At 48.6% G+C, this 24,339-nt stretch overlaps 1 protein-coding gene across 1 annotated transcript in view; it reads left to right on the top strand.

Moving 5' to 3' along the window:
• The window catches only part of SH3BP5 (SH3 domain binding protein 5), a 221,729-nt gene that overhangs the window by 179,204 nt on the left and 18,186 nt on the right, over positions 1 to 24,339 (top strand). The window contains exons 5-6 of the mRNA XM_086942074.1: positions 14,489 to 14,619; positions 21,524 to 21,566. Coding sequence (XP_086798200.1) covers positions 14,489 to 14,619; positions 21,524 to 21,566 — 174 coding nt within the window. The remainder of the gene's footprint in view (positions 1 to 14,488; positions 14,620 to 21,523; positions 21,567 to 24,339) is intronic.

Raw genomic sequence — 24,339 nt, 5'->3', positions numbered from 1 at the left:
CTTTGACGACTAACTTGGGAAATGCAACTCTCCATTTGTTCATGGAAAGATGGGGTGGTTATAAAATCTGAGCCCCCTGTAAAACTCTAGTCAAAGTGGCATTCTCTACCCGTATTGTTGACCGACTTCAACACAGGTGTCAGCCCATATCCAAAACACATCCACCAAAGCAGAATGGTCTGGCCTTCTACGCAACCATGATCCTAGACTTAGAGAGATGCGATTGAAACGGTTAATCTAAAATATTTCACAACTGCCATTGGTCTATATATAAGCTGATTCGGGAGGTGACGTAGTGGAGGGGTGGTCGAGCAGAAGGTACATCGTCTGTGTCAGTGCCCGATGTTGAAAAATTCTTGGTTTCAATTTGGTACCAATTGCAGGTCCTGAGTAATCTGGAAATTAAACCATCTCCTAAACTTGCCTTACTCCATGATGCTTGTGGAATCCAAGGGATTACACATCATAAGAAGTGATGGCTGGACTCAGTGTTAACAGAGACCAAAGTGTGTCTTTTAAGAAAATGGCTGATTCATCTCAGCATACATGCTATAATAGGATTGCATTATTTTTTTTTTTTTTTTTTAAATATATTTTTATTGCAGGAATCAGTAAATCAATACAGTATCGACCAGCATTGTGTTATGAACGATATGTACAACAGAAAGCCCACTGATCCCCCTCCATAACGTTTGTACACAGCCAATTAGCCCATATCCCTGGGGTCGGGCGGCAAATAAGCTGGGGTCAGTAGAATGCTGGAGCTGGTCCGGATGACACTCTGTCCGTCTTCTGCTTTTCTAAACAAACCCAAAACCCCCACAGTAACCCCCCCCCTTGAACTGCCCATTAACTACGGAACTCTCCCCCCCCCCCCCCCTACCATCAGCGCCAGGGAGCTCATCAACGTAGGATCCATTGCTTGACCCACGGTGAAGGTAATAGTGCTATCAATGCTAATGGTTATCGGGACTCGGGGCGAGTTGCCTCTTCACAATCGGAGTCGCTGGGGGTACAATAATCTCTGAGGGCCTGCACCAGCGTTTCCCACTCTAACGCGGCCTCCTGCGCCTTCTCGTTACCCTGCCTCCAAGCCAGCTGGTATCTCAGCGCGCTCTCACCCGCCGCCCACTTCAAAAGCTCACTGTGCCATCTGCTGCCTGCCGGACCAGCCCGTGCCTTCCAGTTCCTGGTCACCTCTCGCTTAGCAAGTAGGAGCCCCAGGTCAATGAATTTACTGGAGATTTTATTCCGGGGGGTGTGGGGGAACCAGTGCAAGAGCCCCACCGCCACATCGAATGATAGATGCCTCCCCGTCACCTCCTCTAAGGTCGCCTCTACCTCCTGCCAGTAGGACGTCAGCCCTGGACAGGCCCATAGCATGTGTAAAAGGTCCGCCTCCTGAGCCGGGCACCTAGGGCATTCTGCTGAAGCCGTGGCAAAATAACGCCTGATCTTTACCGGGGTCAGGTACGCTCTGTGGAGAACATAATAGTGGACCAGTTGGAAACGGGCGCTGCGTGTACCCTTCCAGGCACGCCTCACCAGCTGGGCCCAGGTCGTCTCCGGTATCTCCCTACCAATGTCCTCCTCCCAGCGGGATTTCAATGTGGTGAGAGGAACCAACCCCTCGGTGATCAACCTGCCGTAGAGGCAAGTGACCGCCTTCACCGTGCCCGTCGACATCATCACGTACTGGCATACCTGAGATAATTGGGGTTCCTCTAGCCCGTTCTGCCAGTGCGCCTGGATCGCTCGCACAATGGCCGAATGCAGCAGAAAGTCGCCCCTGGAGATCCCAAAGCGGTCAATGAGATCCTGAAAGGACAAGAGCGCTCCGTCCTCATACAGGTCCCCGACGAGCTGTAAACCTGAGTCCTCCCAGTCCGCCAATCGTGACCAATCCCCTCCGTGGGGGAGGGCCGTCAGCATCCCCAACGGTATTTCAGGTGCATATGGATTCCGTGAGTGGCCTCTAGCGTGAGCCCGGTTCCAGCACAGTCGGATAGTCCGCTCCTCCATCGATAGGTCCCGTAGGATCAAGCGTTGTCGCAGCGCGATAAAGGAGAGGATGTGCCTGGCCATACCCGTCCCCCTTCCGTCTTCCGGGCCTCTGAATTCCCTGGCTATCTCCTGGGTGTAGGTCTGGAGCTGTGCCGCCAGGTAGTACTTCTCGAAATCCGGCACAGCAAGCCCCCCCTCGTCCTTTGGCCTCATCAGGGTGTTGAGGGCCACCCGCCGCCGGCCCGTTCCCCAGAGGAACCCGATCACCATAGAACGCAGGCGACGAAACGTGGCCGGTGGGACCCAAATCGGCAAGGTTCGGAAGTAGTACAATAGCCGGGGGAGCGCCACCATTTTGAGCAGGGCAATACGTCCCGCCACTGAGAGCGGCAGCGTGGCCCAGAAGTCCATGCAGCCTCGGAGCGCTCGGATGCAACGGGCAATGTTCCCATCTAGGAGGTCGGGTTGGTCATGATACACAAATACCCCGAGGTATTTAAAGCAGTCGGGCTCCCACCTGATCTCCTTACTTAGCGTAGGAGCGGGGGTGCCCCTGCGCATTGGGAAGAGGCAGGTCTTAGACCAGTTCACTTGGAGACCCGAGACTGCTCCGAACTCCGTTAACGCTACTTCCGCTCCCCGCAAAGCGTCGACCGGATCCTCCAGGAAGAGCAACAGATCGTCCGCATAGAGCGAGACATAATGCGGGCCCGCCGCCGTCCATAAGCCCGTGTAGTGGGCTCCCGAGCGGAGGTGCATCGCCAGCGGCTCTACCGCTAGTGCAAAAAGAAGCGGGGATAAAGAGCATCCCTGCCGCGTGCCCCGTTCCACCGGATATCGCGACGAAATCAAAGGGCCCGATCGAACCCTGGCCGAAGCGGAAGCGTAGAGGACTGCGGTCCATTTGACAAATCCCTCCCCGAGGCCGAATCTCCGTAATACCGTGCATAGGTAGTCCCACTCCAGGCTATCAAAAGCCTTTTCCAAGTCTACCGACAAGACCACCGGGGACGGGGCTTCCACAAATGGTTCCCCAAGCAAGCGGAACAACCGTCGGATGTTCATAGTTGTATTCCGCCGTGGGATGAAACCGGCTTGGTCCTCATGTACTAGGGAACTCATATGTCCCAGCAGCCTCGAGGCTAAGATGCTGCTCAATATTTTGTAGTCCACCGTCAGCATGGATAGGGGACGGTAAGACCCCGGGTCGGACGAGTCCCGGCCCGGTTTGAGGAGAGGAACCACCAACGCCTCACACATCGAGCCAGGGAGACGACCCAACCTCTTCGCCTCCCTGTAGACCACTAGTAACCGAGGGGCCAAGAGGTCAGCGTAAGCTGCATAGAACTCCACTGGGAGGCCATCTAGGCCCGGGGTCTTGTTTCTCGCCATCCGTTTGATGGCCCCGCGGATCTCCCCTAAGTCGATATCGGATCCCAGGGTTTCAGCCACTTCCTGTCCTACTGTGCGGAGTTCCAGTGGGCTAAGATAGTTGTCAAGCCGATCCGGGTCACGCGCGGAGCGACTACGGTACAAACTTTCGTAGTAATGCCGGAAGCAACTAAGAATCTCCGGTTGGGTGCAAACCTCGGTCCCATCTGCCCTACGCATGTTTGTCGTTGTCTGGGACTGGCGCGTGGGGTTGGCCAACCACGCCAGCAACGCACTTGACCTATCTCCCTCCGCAATAGACCGGACCGTATAGGCCTTATAATCAAAACAGCGGAGCCGTTCGACCTCTACCGCTACCTTCTCCCTCGCCTCTACCGTTTGCGTTTGTAATTCCGGGTGCCCGGGACGGCTAACCTCAAGTTCGCGGAGTGCCCGGTCCGCTGTATCTAAATCTGCCAGGATAACACGCCTCATGCCCACCTTCTTAGAGATACAGTAGCCCCTCACCACCACCTTAAAAGCGTCCCATTCGAACGCCCTAGTACTCGCGGAACCGCCGTTGGACGCAAAATAATCCGCGATTTTCTCCCCTAGGTCCGCCTTGAAGACACTGTCCTCGAGGATCTCGGGGCGCATCTTCCAGGTGGGTACTGCCGGCGTCCCGGGGAACCAGCGAACGTCCAGCAGGAGGGGGTTATGGTCCGAGATGGTCCGCGATAGGTACTCCGAACGGACCGCTGCCGAAACTAGTTCGGGCGAACCAAGAAAGCCATCTAGCCTGACATGTAGCTCATGGAGGCTCGAAAAGTATGAATAATCTCTAGTCGCGGGGTGATGCGCCCTCCAAATGTCCGTCAAACCCCAGCGGGTCTGCCAATCCTGACGACCCTTGGCCGTACGCCGGACCGGGGAATCGGGGAGCGGGGGGTGCGAGCGGTCCATGTCCACATCTACTACGGAGTTAAAGTCTCCCCCCAGCAGGAGGGGCCCGGCAAAAAAGTGGGCCAGCGAGCCCGATAACCCGGAAAGGAAGGCAGTCTGGTCAACATTAGGAGCATACACACAGCAAACGTTCAGATCCCTCCCTCCTAGGGTGCCTGAGATGGCCACGAAACGCCCCTCTGGGTCCAACACTGTCCTCGTGACCTGAAAGGGGACTCCTGCCCTAATCCATATTAGCGCCCCCCTGGCATAAGCAGAGTACGCCGTGGAGAAGACCTGCCCTCGCCACCTACGCTGAAGCGCCGCCCCTTCCGCCTTGTTCAGATGCGTTTCCTGCAGCAGCGCCATTTGCACTCCCCTACGCACTAAATAAGCATGGACCTTGTGACGCCTGGACATAGTGTGAAGCCCCCTCACGTTCCAAGTAACACATTTCAAGTTAGCAACATCAGCCATTGTCCCATAGTGTTCTTGCACAGTCTTCCCGTTTGGGTCCCCCCAAAGAAAAAGCATCAATCCACTCAGCGCTGATGGCGGCCATTTTCCCCAACCAAAACCAAACCACCCAAAAACCAACAAGGCCCCCCCCCAACCCCCCCAGAACAGGACCCAAACTGCACCATCTAGATCCCATCCAAACCTCGGCGTGTATCAACCCCAAAACCTCCCCTAGTCCCACGGTCGCCACCGTAGGAAGGCCTTATGGGCCAGGTGCGGGCTGGGCGGAGGCAGTGGGCCCTCGTCGCCCAGGCTACCAGGACTATAGCAAGCCCCCCCCGGTATCAAACCCTCCTGGGGCAAGAGCAGAGGCCCCCCAACCCTCCCTCCTCCGTTGTCAGCGATAAAGAACGGCAACCGCCTCCCCCCTGCCGGGCCCCCACCCAAAACAAGGCAGCGTACCCCGTCACCCTTGTCCGTCTAAGAGGTCCTCCACCGACTTCGGTGTGATCACCGGTGTATGGGTACTGTCTGCCACTGAATCCTCCGAGTCCGATGGTGCCCCCTGGGCACCCGGGTTTTCTTCCTCCTCCTCGAGAGTTTCATCTCTTGCTCCCGATAGTTCCGACAGAACCTCCAACACTCCCCTCCGCTCCGATGATGTCTCCGCAGTCGATGGCCCTCCCGTGCGGCCGCGGCGATTTCTGACTCTCTTGGATCGCCTCCTTTGTTCCGGCTCATCCTCCCGTTGGGTCGAGGCGCCGAAACCATCTTTCCCTGTCCGATATAGTTCGAGCCAGTTACAGACCTCCTCCGGGGTGTCGAAGAACTGGGCTTTGTCGTCGACAATGACGCGGAGCTTCGCGGGGAATAGGAGGGAATATTGGATGCCCTCACTTCTGAGTTCACGCTTAACCGCCAGGAAGGAGAACCGCTTGCGTTGCGTCTCGTAGGTATAGTCAGGGAAGATGTTCACCTGACTGTTCGCGACCTGGAACGGACCATTGTGCCTGGCGGCGTTTAGGATCAAGTCTCTGTCCCGAAAATGTAGCAACCGCGCCACCACCGGCCTTGGAGTGCGTCCCTGCTGTAGGGGTCGTGCTGGAACTCTGTGGGCCCGTTCCAGAGTGTAGAAGGAGGACAGCCCCTCCGGGACCACCGTGTCTCGGAGCCAGGTCTCCAAGTATCGCACCATATCACCATCCTCGATTTTTTCCGGTAGGCCCACCACTCGGATGTTGTTCCTTCTGTTGCGGCCTTCCGCATCCTCCGCCCTCCGTTCGAGGGTCTCGATTCGGGACATGGCATCCTTTATCGTCGCAGCTAAGGTTCTCTGCGCCGGTTCCAAAGTTTTCACCGTGCCCTCCACCTCCTTGACCCGGTCCGAGAGTTTACCATGGTCCGCCCTAAGGAGGCCCAGGCCTGTCGCCACCTGAGCAATGTCCTGTTGGAGGGCCGACCGAGTAGCCTCTATCGCCTCCAGTATTCGGTCGAACTGTTGCTGCAGCGGAGCGCCATCAGGTCTCTTGGGGTCTCCTTGCTCTTCCTTGTCCTGGGCTTCAGAGTCCGAGGTGGTCTGGGTGGATCCCTTGGCTCCTCTGGGTTTCCCCATGCTGCCGGGGGCTCTCCGTAGGTGTCCCGGAGTAAGTGTCTCCGCGTACAGGAGTCGATCGCGACCTTCCCGGGAATTCCGTCTCACATCGGGTCTGGGCGATCTCCTTCTCCAGTGCCTGTAGGGGCTCCGCCGCCTCGGCTCACACCACCGCCACGTCGTCCGAGGGCACCGATGAGGGGGCGGAGACAACCGTCGCCTGGACGGGCAGGCCCGTTCACCCACTATAGCTCCCGGGTGAGGGCCACCAACTCCCTCGGTTGTTCCGTGGCGCCAGAGTGTCGCGCCTCCCATGTAGTTGAATTGGCCGGGAGGACGTATCTGGCTGCGGAGTCGCGATGCGGGCCACCACCTGTAGCCGAAGGCTCCCACACCCGGTGCCCTCCAGTGCGTGGGCACCCGCCCAGTCGTCTAATCGAGTGTGAACCCGTTGCATAAAGTCTGAGCCCGTCAATGTCCACTGTCCAAAACAACCGAGGATGATGAAGCCGGGTGCCAGCCGACATCCGCGAGTCCTCCTCAGCTCAGTAGCTCCGATCGAGGGGACAAAGGGATCCGGGCGCCATGTTGGGTCGCACTCCGCCACTCCGCAAACTTCGGCATTTCTTCAGAGCAGTCCCCGTCCAAATTCCACTAAGGCCCCCGGCAGGGTGTCGTCGCCTCGCACAACCGAATGCGGGGTTTGGGGTGCCCCTCAGCCACCGATTTTCAGGATAAACTCGGGCTTAGTCCCGGAGCCGAGCTCTCAGGCGACCATCGCCATCGGCGCCCAAGCCACGCCCCCATAATAGGATTGCATTATGATGGATTAGGCCAGATATGGACTATTCGACTAGAAGTTACTTATCCGCAAATCAATGTGATCACATGTTTCTAGTGGTTTCATGGTTTAGCAGTCATGTGTAGTGATAAGATCCTAATCCTGGCTAGTTTACCTTCAATTACTTAAAAGCTGTCATTGATGTATCATTTTCTGCATGACATTCTATAAACCAATTAAAAGAGTGATCAAAAACAATTAGTAGATGTGTATTTATGCAAGTAGTACATTTAACATGGGGGAATATAGCGCACCTAGAACCCTTGATTTGCATTTGTGACACAGTCTATTGTTGTGTTTGAAATATCCTTAGTTTGATTGCCGCATATCAAGGCGTTTCAACCTTTTACATTATTTTCAAGGTGATTCATGAGGATAGCAGAACTTAACCGGCACATCTAAGTTGCATAATGATGTCAAACTTACTTCAGTAGCTGGAGAAGAGTAACCATATACAAACACTATATTCAGGGCGGAGAGACTAAATTGGCAGTGTCTAGACAAAGAGCAGGCAGATAAATCAGGTTAGTCTGGAACGGCAGAGCAGACAGTCACTCACTGCCCAAGAGGAAACCTTATAGCTGACACATGCTTAGAAGAAGAGAAGGATGGGAACTGGATCTTATGTATTCAGTGATGGAATGCAAGTGTCTGTGTCCTTAAAGACATAGCACCAGTGGCGGCTCCTTCGCTAAGGCGGAGAAGTTTCGTCCCACTGCTTTTCGCAGTGTATAAAAATGAAAAATAAATTGATAATAACTCAACGTTATTATCATTTTATTTGTTCCTGCTGCGGCAGCTTTGCGGGTTAGGGTTGCTCTGCTCTCAGAGCAGGGGGAGGAGTGGTGAGTATCCGGTAAATGTGCATAACTGTTTGGCCGGCCATCTCAGGACAGCCAAACAGTTATGTGCACTTTGCATGTTCTCCTTCCAGGCTGCATTACAGCCTGGGTGAAGAACATGCCCAGGCTGCCATTCCCTGGCAGAGCGTCGAACCACGGCGCTCAGACCAATCACAATGCTGCACTGCAGTGTTGTGATTGACTTCGGGGCATCTGGGTGCTTCCTGTTTCTGGCCCGAAGCAAGAGACGACAGAGGAGAGACACAGCGATAAGGTAAGTTGATTTCATTTTATTTTTTACACCCCCGATCTGTGCCAGCCGCCACTGCATAGCACATTGGGTTCTATAATAGAATCAAGCATGCGATTACCACGCATGACTTTACCACGTGGGTTACAACAGGGTACCGTTACGTGTTACCTTTTCCACGCATGCCTTTACAAAAAATATGCCTTTACCACACATGCCTTTACAACGAATTTCGCTGTAAAGGCATGACTGGTAAAGGCATATGTGTGGTAAAAATTACGTGTGGTAACAGTACCCACTTTGTAGCTGGTGGCACCTGCCACAGCTCCTCCAATGCCCCGAGTCCTGTACACCACTCCTCCCCTAGCCCTGAAAACCATCCCGCCCCAGCCCTGAAACCTAAAACCGACCTCCCAGCCCTAAAACACCCCAGCTCCACACTGAGCCCTAAAACACTCCCCCACCCCGAAAACACCCCAACTGCACACCCTGAGCCCTAAAACCCAGCCCTGAAAACTAGCCTGTCCCCATCCCTGAGCCCTAAACCTGGCCTCCCTGCCCTAAAAATACCCCAGCCTGCTACCCTGAGCCTTTAAATCAAGCCCCCAGCCCTGACTGGAAAACTTGCACTTGCCCTGAGCCCTAAATCCTGGCTCCCCTACCCTGAAAACGACTCACCAAGCTGCATCCCGATCCCTTTCACGTCCCGGCAACTTTATTTTATTTTTTACCTCAACCACCACAAACCCCCCGCCCATTCGCTCCGAGTCTAGAGGGCAGACAACCTTTACCACGCATATGCCTTTACTGCCTTTATAACGAATATCGTTGTAAAGGCATGTGTGGTAAGGCATAATTGTTGTTAAACTATGCATGGTAAAGGCTATGAGTGGTAAACGTAGTCGCGTTGTAAATCGCTTTGTAAATGTAACATATGGTAACAGACGTGCTGTAATGGCTGTTTCCCAACACAGAGTAATGCTATGTGAATGAGCTCAGCACAGGCACACTTCTGCGACATGCTTTACTGAGGTCTCTCAGATATATGGTGAAATATTTTTGAGAGACATTTAAGAAATATGAATTGTACTGCTCAATGACTGTCATTGCGGCACAATTAAAAAGTTTGATAGATATATCAATAAGTAAATGCACTGAAAGGACATTGTGGGCCTGATTGCGATGTCGGGCGGACACCGTAGCGATCTGGAACCGCTCGACCATAGGTCGGCAGTTCCGACCTCACAATTTGGATGCGACCACCCATAGGACAGTTGGAAACATCCATTTTGCTATGTTTGGAAACATAGTGCAGGAATGTATGAGGGGGCGTTTTGGGTGCCCCCACAGGCCTCATAGTGGCAGACCACCATGAAAGAGCAAGGGGAAAGTGCCATCATAATCATGACGTTCGGCTCAGCCGTTATTAGGGGACTATGGTGCCCTCCGACTCAGACGGGCTCCTTGAACCCTTCGAAAGCACATCGGAATCCCCCCGCAGGTTTCACTCTGACCGCCGTCATCCTAATACGACGATCGGACTGAATCGTGCGATGTCGGAGGCTGTCCGCTTGACGTCGTAATTAGGCCCTATGTGTAACACTTTACAAAAACAAAAATGAATGCAAAGTTAGGTGGGTCTGAAAGAAAATGGCAGTATATTTAGCTGTAAGTACCATGATTCACCTATAAGATTGACAGCAAGTTACCAACAGCAACCAAATTCACCTTTGAAAGATGGCTGTGCTATTAACACAGCGTCACACTTATCCTAATCTTAGCCAAATGCCACCTGATCAGTAAAAAAGTGAAATAATCAAGAAAGTGGTGGCATATGGGAAAGCTGACTTGGAGGACTTGCACATAATGAATGTCATTGCATTTTCTACTTGAAATCATTTCTTAGGGCAATGACATCTACTTTAAATCAGCTGGATACAATAAATCCTATTTATATCCAGTCTGTAGTCCACTCTCTTTAATGGTTTGAAGGATGTGGTTGCTTTATTGCTGCTTACCTCTCAGTGATATGTGATCACTTAATGTAAGCAAGAGCATTATCGACCCTGATCATTCATCAGCCAGGGTGCGTCCAGATGAAGGCACCCGCTGGAGAGATCTCAGCCCCGGGCGCATTGCTCTCTTGCAGAAAGTGTCTCTATGGAGAGGATCGTCCTTGGGTGTTTTGGGTGCTCAGTGAGTGCAAAGACCAACATTTGGGTACAGAATCAACCAGGGTTCAACTGTGATGACAGCACAGGTCTAATTACCCTCTGTTCTTGGGAATTCTCAGTGGATATTTGTATTAGACGTCATTCACTTCTGGATTAGAAAGGTAAAAAAGTTCTACCCACACCGTATTGTATTGTATTGTATATAGCATTTATAGAGCGCAACAAACACCCGGCGGGTACCCTGGCGCTATGGTACAAGACGCAACCCTTCAGAACGTGAAGAGGGCAGAAACCGATTGGACAGCACTTAAAGACTTGTGAACATGCCTCGCCTGGATGCAGGTGGTACTGGTCCATCTTGGGATGTTGACTAGTTTAGTGATGCTCATTATTTAGGCTAGAGGGCTAGGGTCAACGGTAGCATGGACTATCTTTGACCCGAGGGAGGTCCTGAGAAGGTTAGTTTTGATCACTTGCTGGTCCCAGGTTGAGGATGTGTTTCACAATCTCAATCCCTATTACCCTGGCTGATGCGACCGTCAGGTTGCCGTGGCGGTGGATTGATGTAAAGTCAACACAATGATATTGGGGTGCCATTCCCTTCCACATGTGTTTTGTGCCTGCCTGCAACCGGTCAATAAATGATTGACAGGTGCCTCTTCGCTACTCATTCCTGCTGCAGCCAGAAACTGGTGCATTCATTTGCAACAAGCATTGCAACTTCCCGAATGGTTTTCCCTGGAGCTTAGCCGGCAACATCTGCATAATTGTCATCTTAACTCCTTCAAAGCAGCTTGTATGTGCTCTTAAGATACCACTAAGCACTGACACAGCAAATTACTAAGACAATTTCATTAATCTGCTATGAATAGATCACTGCTGGAGGAGGTCATCAGCATAAACCCAGCTCATTAATTCTATGCAAATGAGGCACCCTTCTTCAGTTTACATCTGTTTACCAACCGCATCTCAGTCTGATTTTTAAGGACACTGACGGCTTTAAACACCAGCAGATGCCACTGAATTCAGTGTGTGATTCAAACTGCCTCACTGCTTGATGGCTGCCGCCTCTAGGCGCTTGCCGGGGCTGTGCTGGAGACAGTTGACTTGTCGGCAGTGCAATCCTGTGTCGGTAGAGCGGGGTCAAGCTGCGGGTCATTCCTCTGAATTTCGCAACTTGACGTTCATTATTTTTGGCACTTAATTGAAATATCCATAAGGCGAGGGACAGAACTTGATAAAACTCCAAAACAATTAAATAAATAAATGGCAGGGCTGATAAGACCTGGACTGCCTGTTTTTCAACCAGGCATTTCCCTGGTGGGCTGGGCCTTTGGAGGCGGTGTTTTTTTAGGGCGGGGGCACAGCTGGTGCCTCTGAGGCTTTTTTCAGCTTCCCCCAATTCACCAAAAATGCCAGGGATAGCAGAAGGGACATCACACCCCTGTAGCCCTTCACTTTCACTCACACGCACGTGCTTACACATACACACTTACACACACTTGATTTCACGCAAACCCACTCTCACCCGCAAGCATGCACACAATACACATTTAAGCATTTTTTTTTACTTACTTCAGCTGCCAGGAAAGGTCCTCTTTCAGCCTATTGTACTTTATTTTTAGTACACTCATAGTGTATTATATTATTATTAATATTATACAGTATTATTCACTATTACTGTAGTAAAAGATTGACCCAATGCGAAGGGAGTGGCGCTCCATCAGGATGAGTTTCCACTATGTTTCTGGCACTGATTTTGCCACCTCTGAGACCAGGGTTCGCCTAAGGCTGGTCCAAGGGTCGCAAGGGGCAAACCAGAGGTCGCAGCTGCGAACCCCTAAATAATGTCTATGGCTTCCCCAGGTAATGCAGCAGGTGCGCGAAAGGGGGTTTCAGGAGAGAGAAAGAGGGTAAAAAAGAGAGGAGAAGAAGGGAGAAGAGAGAGTAAGGAAAGGAAGGGACCAGGACTGGTTTGAAAATGTTTGCCCGGGCTTCTTCCGGTTCCTAGTCCGGCAAAAGGGCTCATGCAGACAATCTTAGTCTGATTAAATGGGTGCCCAGCATTCCTCAATGTGGCCGGATCCAATCCAGATTTTCAAGATATCCACCTGGAATAAATGTTCTCAGGATTAATCTAAATGGAAATCCTTTACCTGTTCAGTGTTTCTTCAGCACGCCTTCCTTCAGAGCTCGAGATGGGGTCAGTCGCCTTTTACGAGACTCGTTGTGAGATGTTTGCACGGTGCTGCTTCTGTCCTTGGTGGATCCATTGATGTCTGCAACAACTGTGCATGTGCATAATGGGAAATAGGAACAAACTTAATGCCAGATATGAGAACCCTTCTAGCAGGATGTTGACACTGATATGATTGCTCATAATACCAAGACCCACAAGTTCTCACTGTGGTACAAGAAGAGACCGGTATTGTATTTCCAGAAAAATATATTTTCAAGTGAACATTTATACTTTGCAACTATCTTCAGTGCCTTCCCATTTGAGCCTTTCTAGAGTAAATTAATTTCAGTCGCAGGTTTTTTAAATGGCTTGCTGTTTAATGCACACTACAATTCATTACAATCCTACTACTTCGAGTATACTTGCTGTGCGAGATCCTTCTCTTTTCACATTGCTGTTTAATGCGTCATGGCGTTCGGTGGCATCATTTGCTATGCCATCCATTGGCCTAAATGATGTACCTCAATCTTGCGACCACTGGCTCGTAGGGCAATCTAGAAACTGTCACCAAAGCCACTAGCTGCAACACGAACCAGAAGTTTAGTAGTCCCTCGTGTTCAATTTGTTGCGTAGACCTGCCAATCACGTTTTAGTTTAGCTTGTGTGGCAAACCATAGTATATCAGACAAAATATAGAAGCCTGTTGGCTAGTGTATGCTTCACCAATGTTATTTCTCTGTCTAATAATTCAAAGTGCATGCAAACTGCGAAAAAAAAATCCCTGGGCGGCCAGTATGGATGAGGTGCAGTGGGTGGAGCAGCAGGCACTAGGGGTCGGGGGTGAACAAAAAATAAAGAAATAAAAAAAACTTACCTGCAGCCATCCCTGTTGCGCTCTTCTGCTCCTCTTCTGGAAGACACAGTCTTCCAGAATGCCCTGCGGCCAATCCTGAAGCTGCTCTCGCGCATGAGAGCAGCTTCAGGATTGGCCTGAGCGCCCTCGATTTGCGCTCCAGGACAGACTGTGAGTCTGTGCCTGCTCTGTCCAACCCAGCTACGTTGGAGAGAGCTTTCACTGCGCATGATGATTTGGCCGGTCTGAGACGGCAGGCCAATCCTTCATGCACAGTTATGGGAGTGCACTACCACTCCCAGCACCGCCTGTCACTACCAGTCCCCGCCCCCAAGACTCGGCAGGAAAGGAAAAATAAAACGAGTGTTTTATTTTTCCTTGCCTGCCATTTTGAGGGGCCTATGCTCCTCCGCCATTGCTGACGAGCCACCACTGCGCTGGCCAATAGTAGAGACCAGAGCTGTCTGCCACTACCTTTCACTTTCACTTTGGCCCAGAGCACGGTGGGAACTGACATTATCCTTGCTCTAAAAACTGGCAAACTGGTATTCAGGTCCTTAGAAGATGTAAAGACAATACTACCAAGTTTATAAGTTGTAGCATCAGTGCATTTATGTAATGGAAAAACTACTAGAAAATATAAACAAATGTCATTGCAAGATTTGAGAATCTCTGCAGCAGTGTTATTGTACCCTGTATTATTGTCATAATAACAAGGTCCAGGAAGGGTGATGCATGTTTTCAGTCATGAGAAGGTACACATATTGTATTTGCAGAAAATATGTTTTATATTTACACATTAATATTGCATATGCCGTTGCTCCCAGCTGCGGAGACTTCCCATTTGGCAATTCCCAAAGTAGGTTAATCTCATTTTCTCATGTATTAGTATGTGAGACAGTGAAAATACTCTGATAAAAAATTCATGAAGCCACAAGTATGCCACGTGGCTTAAAGAGCTGTTTCTTCTCACCTCTTCAAGGTCATGGAGGCGGAGCAGACAAAGACGCGCAGCGAGCTACTGCACAAGGAGACCGCTGCCAAATACAACGCGGCCATGGGGAGAATGAAGCAACTGGAGAAGAAGCTGAAGAGAACCATAAACAAGTCCAAGTGAGTTTATTGTGCAAGTTGCAACAGTGTGCCATGGCTTCCCAGCAATGCTGTGCGCAGTGCTTAATTTGAGCTGGTGGTTTCCGGTGTGGGCACCGGCACTTAATCGTCAACACCGATGCTTGTAGCACAAACTCGACCCAAAGATATTGAAGCACTTTTCATGAGCAGAAGTTAAGGACACATTCCTTTTTGGTAGGTAAGGAGATATTAAGTGATTTGCCCAGAATCACAAGATGTTGAGCCTACGCCGCGACTCGAACCTGATTCCCCAGCTCCAAAGTCGGCAGCTCTGGAGAATATGTCACATCCTTTCCCCACTTGTAGGTTTCATGGTTAGTAATTCGCTCTGTTATAGGCGACGCTAATTGGGGCAATGGGCTGGCGCAAGCTGCCTCCTGACGAGAGCTCCGACACTTATTATTTCACAAAATAACCACTGGCTATGAGTGTTTGCTTCAAACTTCCCAACATTCTGACAAAAAGAGGTAGGATTATTCAGGCTTTGAAATTGCTAATTAGTATAATGATGACATCAGCGGAATTGACAGTGATGACGACAGAGTAAATTACATCTCGACACTGACTAAGGAGCCTGGCACATGATGGAGAGGACAGTTGATAACAACAGTTGTTCGGGCCACACACCTGTGTTTCTAAGTCAAAAGGTCTAACCTCGGCACGCTGATGCAGTGGTTACATTTATTTTTAGTTGTTATTGCAAAAATATACCACAAAAAGAAAAAAAACTCATCACCACCAAAGCATGGCGCTGTTACACTTGCAATAAAAATATAAAAATAATCATACAAGTTTAATAGAAAAGTGCGGGCGCTTCCTCAAAAGGAGTTGTACTACATAGATTGAAGACACAAGAATGAGTAAAAAAAATGATTTATAAAGAAAGAAAAACACTGAATGCTGTCTTTCAGACACAGAAATAAAAAATTTGAAATAAGTGCATAGTCGTCACGTTTTTCTTAGGATCCGGCCCCTGTGCTACGGATTGTCAATGTAGTTGGCATCAGATGCTCTGTCTAGACTTGTTATCTTTGATACGAACATTTATTGTTGTAAAGCGCTCTGAAACCTTCGGGTCTAGCTAGTGCTATATAAAACACTCAAATAAATAAATACAATAAATGATGTGGAGTGAAACCAGGGATGTCCTGGTTTTGTTCCACCTCATGCCCACTACCCACCCTGCATCTTCATCTCACTCACACAGGTTTTCATCTCTGCTGTCTTTCTTTGTCACTTTCTCTTCCTCCTTCTTTCTGCCTTTCTCTCTCTGGCTCTGGGTGAAAGTCTAATGATGAAAATAAAATATTTCCCAGATTCCAAAAATGTGTGCGGGTGAGAACCACGTGCTACAGCCAGCGCAAAGTAGGCACTGACTCAGACACACCACACATGACAGCGCCTGGATACCCTCATGAGTGACAAGAAGCGCTTTACAAATCCACCTTACATTACATTACTTTTACATGACATCAAGGACTGGGCTGGCAGGGCCATTCCTTGAAGAGAGACCTACCTGCTGCTCTCCTTCCGGCAACTTCCCCCCATATTAGAGCTCTTCCCCACTTGTTTTCATTCAGAAAGGCTCTAAAAACCTGGGTTTTCCAGAAGTAATTTCTTGCCAAGGCCCTGTTTGTTTCCCACAGTGCTAGCGCCTTGACACCTTTGGGTATTTGTTTGCGCTCTATAAATCACTGTAACATAACATAACTTGTTCTCTCTCAGACTGAGATCGGTGGAACTCCTCTCTGGGAGTTTCTGGAGCATTCATACTCTCATTTGACACCATATTCCACTTTCCACTGCCAGCACAGGCGGAAAATACGCCCCGCACGCAAGGGGTTAAGTGGGCGGCAGTTTTTTAAAGGAGGCCTCGAAACGGGTATCTATTAAGCATGGTGAAATTTGCGAATTCGCGCTACGCAAATTCACGCGAAAGCGAATTCGCGGTACGCAAAATCCGCAAATTTGTGCGAACTTGCGGATTTTATTATTTTGGCGTGTTCGCAGGGTTTTTTTTTCAGCACAGCTACCGCGAACTTAGCCATGCGATCGTTTTTGGGCGCGGCCATCTTGTTCGGGGGAGGAAAACAACTCGACAAACTCAGAATCAAAGTAAGTCAGCGCAGCGTGCGCGAGATTGTATTTTTGAAGCACGAACAAGCAAAAAAAAATTGCGAACTTGCGAATTGCGGATCGTTTAGCAATTTCGCGCAATTCGCGGATCGCAAAATTGCCAAAAATCCGCAAATTTCGAGAGCGGAACACATTTTCAGCCCATGCTTAGTATCTATCGGGCTCTGTTTGGTGCTCTGGCACAGGCAGACCATTTTTTCCCGGACTGCAGTGACAGCAGGCACATCGGTGTGCACGTGCTCTCACTGCTCACTTTTTCCCAGTGGAGAAGTTACGGCATGACGTCATGCCAGGTGAGCCTTGTAGGGAAAGGAAAATCCTTTAAAGAGTCATTTTCTCTCTGGATTTACCTTCTCTTTTTGAAACTCAGGAGCAGCAACATCGTTGTGGTGTCCCCAGGGCTTCAAGTGGAAACTTTTTCAATATTATATACACAAGCCATAGTTGCTGCTTATTTATCTTATGCAACTAACAACCACTGACAAAGCCAATAGTCCTGACTTGTTGTAGGTATGATGTTACTTTTGTCATATATCTGGATTCCAATGACAGAAACAGCAAAATACCAGACGGGAGGGACACTATGCTAAACACAGATTTTTAGTTTACCTATTTTAAGCCACGCCCTTAATTACACTGGTCACGCCCCTTTGAGAGCCCCTCCAGTTTTTTCATCCCACTTAAAGCCCTGCCTAGGACAAGGAAAGAAATGCCCCCCTCCCGGCTGCTGTTTGAGTTATAAATCCAGCAATATTCAGCATTCAGCTGGCCCCTCAAGAATCTGGGACCCGGTGCCACTGCACCTGATGCACCTATGGAATCCATGCCCGAGCCCCTGATCCTGTAGGAGAAAGAAGGAATGATGCTAAACGGGCGGCAACTCTAAAAAGTTCGTGGATTTGAAAGTTGGCGCTATGAGATGTCTACCCAGTGCCACGAGACACCCTACAAAACACCAACAAGTAAATGAGATGTAGTTGTGTTTCGGAAGAAGCGTTTTCCAGGGACCAGTGTTCGGTGCATGTATAATAACGGCGCCATGCCTGGTGCAGGCAGCGTATGTGACCGGTCACAGGAAATAATGTGACAAGGCTGTTTCCACATATCCCGTACAAATCAGCGTTTTTTACATTCCTGCTCGGATTCTTTCCTCGGCCTCACATCCGCTGTAGCCTGCTCCCTCCTGTTGTATTTATACATTGTGGAGCTGCGTTGATGACAGATGAGGAGACTTCAGGCCGCTTTGGCGCCTTTTCTCTGCCTGGTTTGATGGACGGCTCTGGGGTCGGCTGGCTCCAGCCGCTCCTTCGGTGTTTGGGCTTCGACAAGGAAGTGAAGTCTGACGCGTTTTCATTTGTGGGTCTGCAAACGCAGAAAGTCTTTGAAAGTTGCCCATCATACAGTTTACCATACCCGGAAGTTACTCGAACCCCCGCTACCTCTCTGTGACCCAATTCCAAGCCAGACGGTTTATTCAAATCTTCGTCCGGGATCTTTATTGCTTTCTTATAATTACGGCCCCAGTTTTCCGTTTTTCCAGATATTTAGAGATAAATACAGACAAAAAACTATTTGTTTCCTGTCGGTTTATTTGTAAAAGTGGAAAAATTTCCTTCTTTTGAGTGACTCCCCCTGTTGACCCTCACCCTCACGAGTTCCAGATAAGCAGCATCCGGAGTTAAACACAGGATGAGATGATGCTAATGCTGCTATGCTGGTGTGGTGTTTTGTTAAATTTGGCTGCCTGTTTTGCTAAAATGTGAGAAGCGTCCAAGTATGAGAACATGTTTATCAGTTAAATAATTGTGTGAATATACCATTTTACCACCCCATTTATTCTCAAAACACAAAATAAATATGTATAGTGTATAAATACCAATAAGATGGTCAAAAAATAAATATGGATAAATACGAATGGAAATAAAAAAAAAATAGCATAAAAACAGGAGGCCCACTTATAATCTAGGAGTTTTACTTTCCTCTCTCACAGCGAGTCAGATTTTATTTCATTTCTTTTTGGCGTTTAATGTGCGCACTCTGTTAATTCATTCAGTATCCATGCTGCATCGTGTTATGTTTTGTATTGCATTATAGTAATTGTATAGCGCTTCACACCCCTACGTGATGTGATGCAGGGCACAAGTCCTGAAAAAAGAAGTGGGGGGACGCTGTCACTGGAAGTGACGTCACAACAGGAAGTGACGTCACAAAAGGTGCCGAGCAGAGAGGCCAAAGAGTGAAATCCAGCTGTTTGGCAGGGGGGATGGGGACGCCGTCCACCCACGTGGTACCCCGACTCGAGCCCTGGTGTGATGATGCGCTTGCCCACATGAGCATCATACTGCACCAGGTGCATGTGTGGTTAGATGTGTGTTGTCTTTGCTATGAGGCTATGTAGGAAGTGTTTCCATGTTGTGTGTGATGACCACCAAGGTGCGGGTGTTGTGGTATCGGTCACAGGGCTTGGCAGTGTGTGAGAAATAGCCGCACATTTTTACAGTTCGTGCTATGCGGGCTGCTCTGATCAGCTCGCTTTATTGTGTTGGAAGTTTATCTTTTATATTCTTGATCCAATTCCAGAGGCTGGCTGTGGCAGGTGGTTGTCTACTCTGAGGTATAATGGATGGGGGAGAGGTAGAGGGTGTGGATAAGAAGTGAGGGGGGTCGGGGAGCTTCCCACTTCGACTGCGATACAGCACTCCTTTATTTGATTGACATGATGAGATGTCAGTTGAAGAGATCTGCCAAGATGACTGTGTTATTATCATCGTTGTTTTTGTTACTATGGGGTGTGCATCCATCTACACCTGTATTAGGAGCCTACTGTAACGCTATTTGTATGCGCCGCCGTGCACAAATACACACTTATGTTGAGCAATGTATCAAAACCTGCACATGCATCAAATCCCTTATGCCAATATACATGTCTTACGTAAAGACCCGCCCATTAGTCAAGTGTGAGACCCTAAACACTTATGCAGTGCAGTAAGCATTTTTTTATTCCAATTAGATTAACTCACCTTAATGGTTAAGTGTTGGTAATTAAGCTGTGTGAAGTTTATATTAAGGCTTACATTTCCTGCTTTATGTTTCTATAAGATTTGGACTGGTGTTAAGTAATAGGTGTTTGGCATAGGCTTAGAATTTAGGATAGGCTTGAGATTAGATTTTGGTTTTACACCCAGTTTTAGGGATTGAGGTTTAGGAGTAATGGTATTATGTATGACATTTGTTGACCTTGACAAGCTCTTTAGTTCTGGTAGCAGAAGTCACAAGCCATTGCATGTCATGTTGTATGGCCTGTGGTTAATTTGTCAAAAACGAAGTGCCGGGGCTCTCATCAGGAGGCAGTTTCGTCCTGCCCATTTTTCCTGTTAGCGCTGCCTAACACAGAATCAACAAACCCTACAAGTGGGGAGAGGATGTGGTGTAATGACCAGAGCTGACAACTTTGGAGCTGGGAAACCAGGTTCGTGTTATGGCATCGGCTCAACATCCTTTGATTCTGGGCAAATTACTTAATCTCCCCTTGAATTAATGTGTCCTTAACTGGTGCTCAAGTTCCGGTGTTGATTAAGCGCCGGCGTTGAGCACCGAAATCACTGGCTCAAATTAAGCACTGGGTATCACATGTATCTGACAGGCGTCTCCTGCACCAGCATGACAAGGGGATGTAAGAGTAAGGATGGAGCAAATGGTGATCTACTCTCCCTGACTAGATTCCCTCTGTAGGGTCCATGTGGATGAGTGATGCGCATTTGTCTCTTTTCTTCTCTGACCAGTTCTCCTTGGTTGCATCTGTGTCACCAGCCAGTTACCACCCCAAGCTCTTATGGGAACCATTGACTTCCATCGACAGTGCTTGAATTGTGCTTGTGGTTGTAGGTAGTCGAAAGCGGCATGCAATTTCAGTGACGAAGGGGGAAAGCAGGGATGAAAAAGAGACTGCAAAAGAGAGAGAAAGAGATAGGAAGCCTAGGGTATTGTTGTTGCAGGCATTCGACAGCAGGGGCCGACTAAATAGAACTTTGGGTCCCTGCACGTATGTTTTTTTCACAAATTAAGCACTGTCACCAGGAACAGAAGTGCACTTGTTTACTTACTTTGGGTGAAGGTTACCCTTCAAACATTTGCCAGCCATTGCTTGTACACAAAGAACCACTGGTGCCCACAACACTGAGCGCTCCTCTGCATTGTGCGATATGATCTGTGTTTGAAGATGAACCTCTTAGAGATAAGGGTTTTTACCAATCTAAACGGAAAACCGCCTTTACTCCACCGCTCGAACCATGCTGTGCCTTTACAACATGGTTCGAACCACAAACACACCTTTACAATGCGTTCATTTAACCTGCAAGTCGTTACAACGACTTGCCTTAAGGGAAGCGTTGTTGGATTGATGTTGCACTGTAAATCCAACACTTTCCCAACTTTTGCACATACTGGAGTTTGAATAGTAAATTATACTGTTCCAACTCCAATGCTTATTTATTTATTTTGCAAGTTGTTGTAATGACTTGCGGGGTGAATGAATGCATTGTAAAGACAAGTTCAGGCTTGGACCATGTTGTAAAGGCATGCACAAAAAAGCCTGCGTGCTTCCGACATCTATCCATCTAAACATCATGCAGGTCAGCCATGGGCGAGCCGAAGGATAACTCTTTGTTTTAATGCTCTTTTTAGTGTCTGTATCCTCAGAGCAGTTCTCATTCATTTTCCCTGTTTTCATTTTCTCTCCTTTCCACAGGCCTTATTTTGAACTCAAGGCAAAGTACTACCTGCAGCTGGAGGTGCGTGGACAAGGAGTGGTTTTGTTCCCTGGTCTGTGTTGCAAGAGTGTGGGTTTGCATCGATTAGTTGGCTCCAGCAAGAATAAAGCAGCAAGTGGGGATATGGAAAGATCAGTGAGGATTGCCCAAAGTTGGTGAACTATTACATTCTGCCCCCATGGGTCACACCAGTGGGGGCATTAATTAATGTTTTTCCATGATATCAAACACAAAATCAGTACCTTAGTTTCAGTAGGTGTCGCTGGTGCAGTGTCCTCTTATTAACAACATTTAAACAAGGCACTTATGGAAAATGGTGGCCAAATGTCCTGGAGAAACCACACTAGATGTGCCTGGTATCCTGGCCCCGTCTATCCTGTTAGTTACATAAACCCACACACGAAATTCCATATTTACCCTGGTTTTTATATTACATGCGTCCCTAATCACTTTAATACTTTCGTTTATGAATCAGAGCACAAGTATTTAAATTGCCCTAAAATCCTACAGCATTATTGGCATTTCCTTGTGTGTGTGGGAGGAAGGGCGGTTGGCGGGGGTATAAAGCAGATTTGTCAAAGCCAGTAGGTCTGGCGTTGGCTGCCAGTCTTTTGACTTTGCCAATGCGTGTTTTGTCTTGTCATGGTTTTTGCAAAACGTTATTGTTCAGGGAGCCGTGTGGCCGATGTCCGTCTAAAACTAAAAAAATCGTTGGCTAAATGCAAACATATTTTTTTTTCTTCAAAAAACACACAGTGCCTCAGTAGTCCAAGGCACCGAATGGAACTACTTTTGTGTGGAAGCGCTCCTTGTGAAAGGAATTAATGCAGTCACTCACAGTGAATGTAGCCAGTGGGCTGACTCATAGCCTCATGTTGTATCCTGTATTTGGCAGTAGAACAAGCATTGGCAAAGGCAATAGGTCTCACCAGCGAGGCAAGAGCTATTGGCTTTTTTAATATTTTCGAGCCATGTTGTACAGCAGTATGGTTGAACGTTGTTTTTTTTATTTTGTTTTATTTTTTTAGGAAACGCGCTATTACACTACCAGTGCTTTCTAGGTATTGTGGGAGGAAAGGTGGGGTTTGAGGCAAAATGGAGGACAGGTGGAGGGGTCAACAAGGACAACAGGGGGTGTGGAGGAAAAAACACTGTGTATGTGGCTAGCGGCATCCGTGTCACAGCGCTTTTTTTGTTACAGCAGGTGGGTTGGGCAACCAACAACAGACTATTGATGGAGGGCGGATGGGCTGTGGCCAAGCAACGGGGATGAGGGAGGGCCGGTGAGGTCAAGCAACATGGACACTCATCTAACACGGATGGGGATGGGCAGGTGGTCAGCTGGGTTTCTTTTCACATAATATTACTCCCACGGCGAGTAAAAACATGCAGGAATAAAAGGGTTTCCAGCTGCAGGGTCGACATTTTTGTGAATCCCCTGAAGATGGAAACCCAGTCCTCTACATGTGCAATTTGAATCTGTCCCTGAAATGAAACAGTCCCATTTTATTTTTTCCCCATCTGCTTTGGGGATAGTCCAGAATCTGCGTCAGAGCCCGTTTTAATGTGTCCACAGCATGGAGGAATTCATCAAAGTGCCTGTGGTAGCAGAAGTGACATCATCTGACCTTTGACCTCCGATGGGATGATATGGTGGATTCCATGTCCCGTTCTAGCCCTCACAGATTCCCACGTTTTTCTACTTAGAGGGTAGGTAAAGGCCAACCGGGTGGAAATTAAGAGCAGTAAATATGGCTCTTAGAGCCCAGTTTACTTTCTGTTCCAACTGCTTTGTTAATGACCTTGAGCTCAGTGGTAGCAAGGGAATCACAAGAAGTACTTAGTGTGAGCCGGTGACAGAACCTGCTACCCATCACAAGCACGTTCCATGCAGCGAGCTTTTGTCTAACTTTAGCCTGATCTGCCCATGTTCTAATGTTAAAAAATGGCAGTTTTCCAGCACTGTGTGTGACAACAACGTGCAGTGAACATTTTTTTAACTTGTGTCCTGATCTGCCTGTTTCGTAAATGTTAAAACTTTTTTTGGAGGCACCTACAGAAAAGCAAGCATTTGCAATGCAATAGGTCTCACATTTTTGACCTATGGGTATTGTAAATGACAATGCCTTTACTTATTGCAGGTTTTTAAACATATAAAAAAAAGGCATTGCCATTTACAATGCCAATAGCTCAACATCTCGTAAATGCGAGACATATTGCATTGCAAATGCTTGTTTTAATTTTCCTTGGGACGCTGTCTTCACTTATGCTCGGTACATTATGGGGCTTGGACTAAAGTGTTCCAAAAACGACCTAGCCACGGCGTTATATTTTTGGGCAGCCACCCTCTCTGGATGGAACAGGAACAGTAGCAGTTGATAAGCAAGATGCGCGGCCGGCATGATTTAATGTGAGTACTCCTGCAATTCATTTTAAGTCAATTTTCACATGGGCAGACATATATGTGTACATTTTCTCGTGCAAAACCTCACTTGCTAACCCTCCTTCTCTTGTTTTTCTATGGGGAATATATTTTTCACTGTAGAGAAGCTCATACCCTGACACTCATACGATTTTGGCGGTGATCTTCCGGTTCCAACCCTTGCAAACAGATTTACTCCTCTCTCTGGCAGCTGTAAATCTCCGACTCTTTGCAGGGTGGAAATATGCAGCAAACATATTTGCGAATACCGACAAAGTCACAAGATATTGAGTGTGTAAAAACATGCTAGGGCATCCTGGCTCTAGGATGCCCACTTCACCACGTACTGGCATTACATCATCTGATGTAAAT

The sequence above is a fragment of the Lissotriton vulgaris genome, chromosome 10 (genome assembly GCF_964263255.1).
Source record: "Lissotriton vulgaris chromosome 10, aLisVul1.2, whole genome shotgun sequence".
Taxonomy (NCBI): domain Eukaryota; kingdom Metazoa; phylum Chordata; class Amphibia; order Caudata; family Salamandridae; genus Lissotriton; species Lissotriton vulgaris.
Note: the sequence above shows the minus strand (reverse complement) of the source record. Positions and strands in the feature narration are given on the sequence as shown.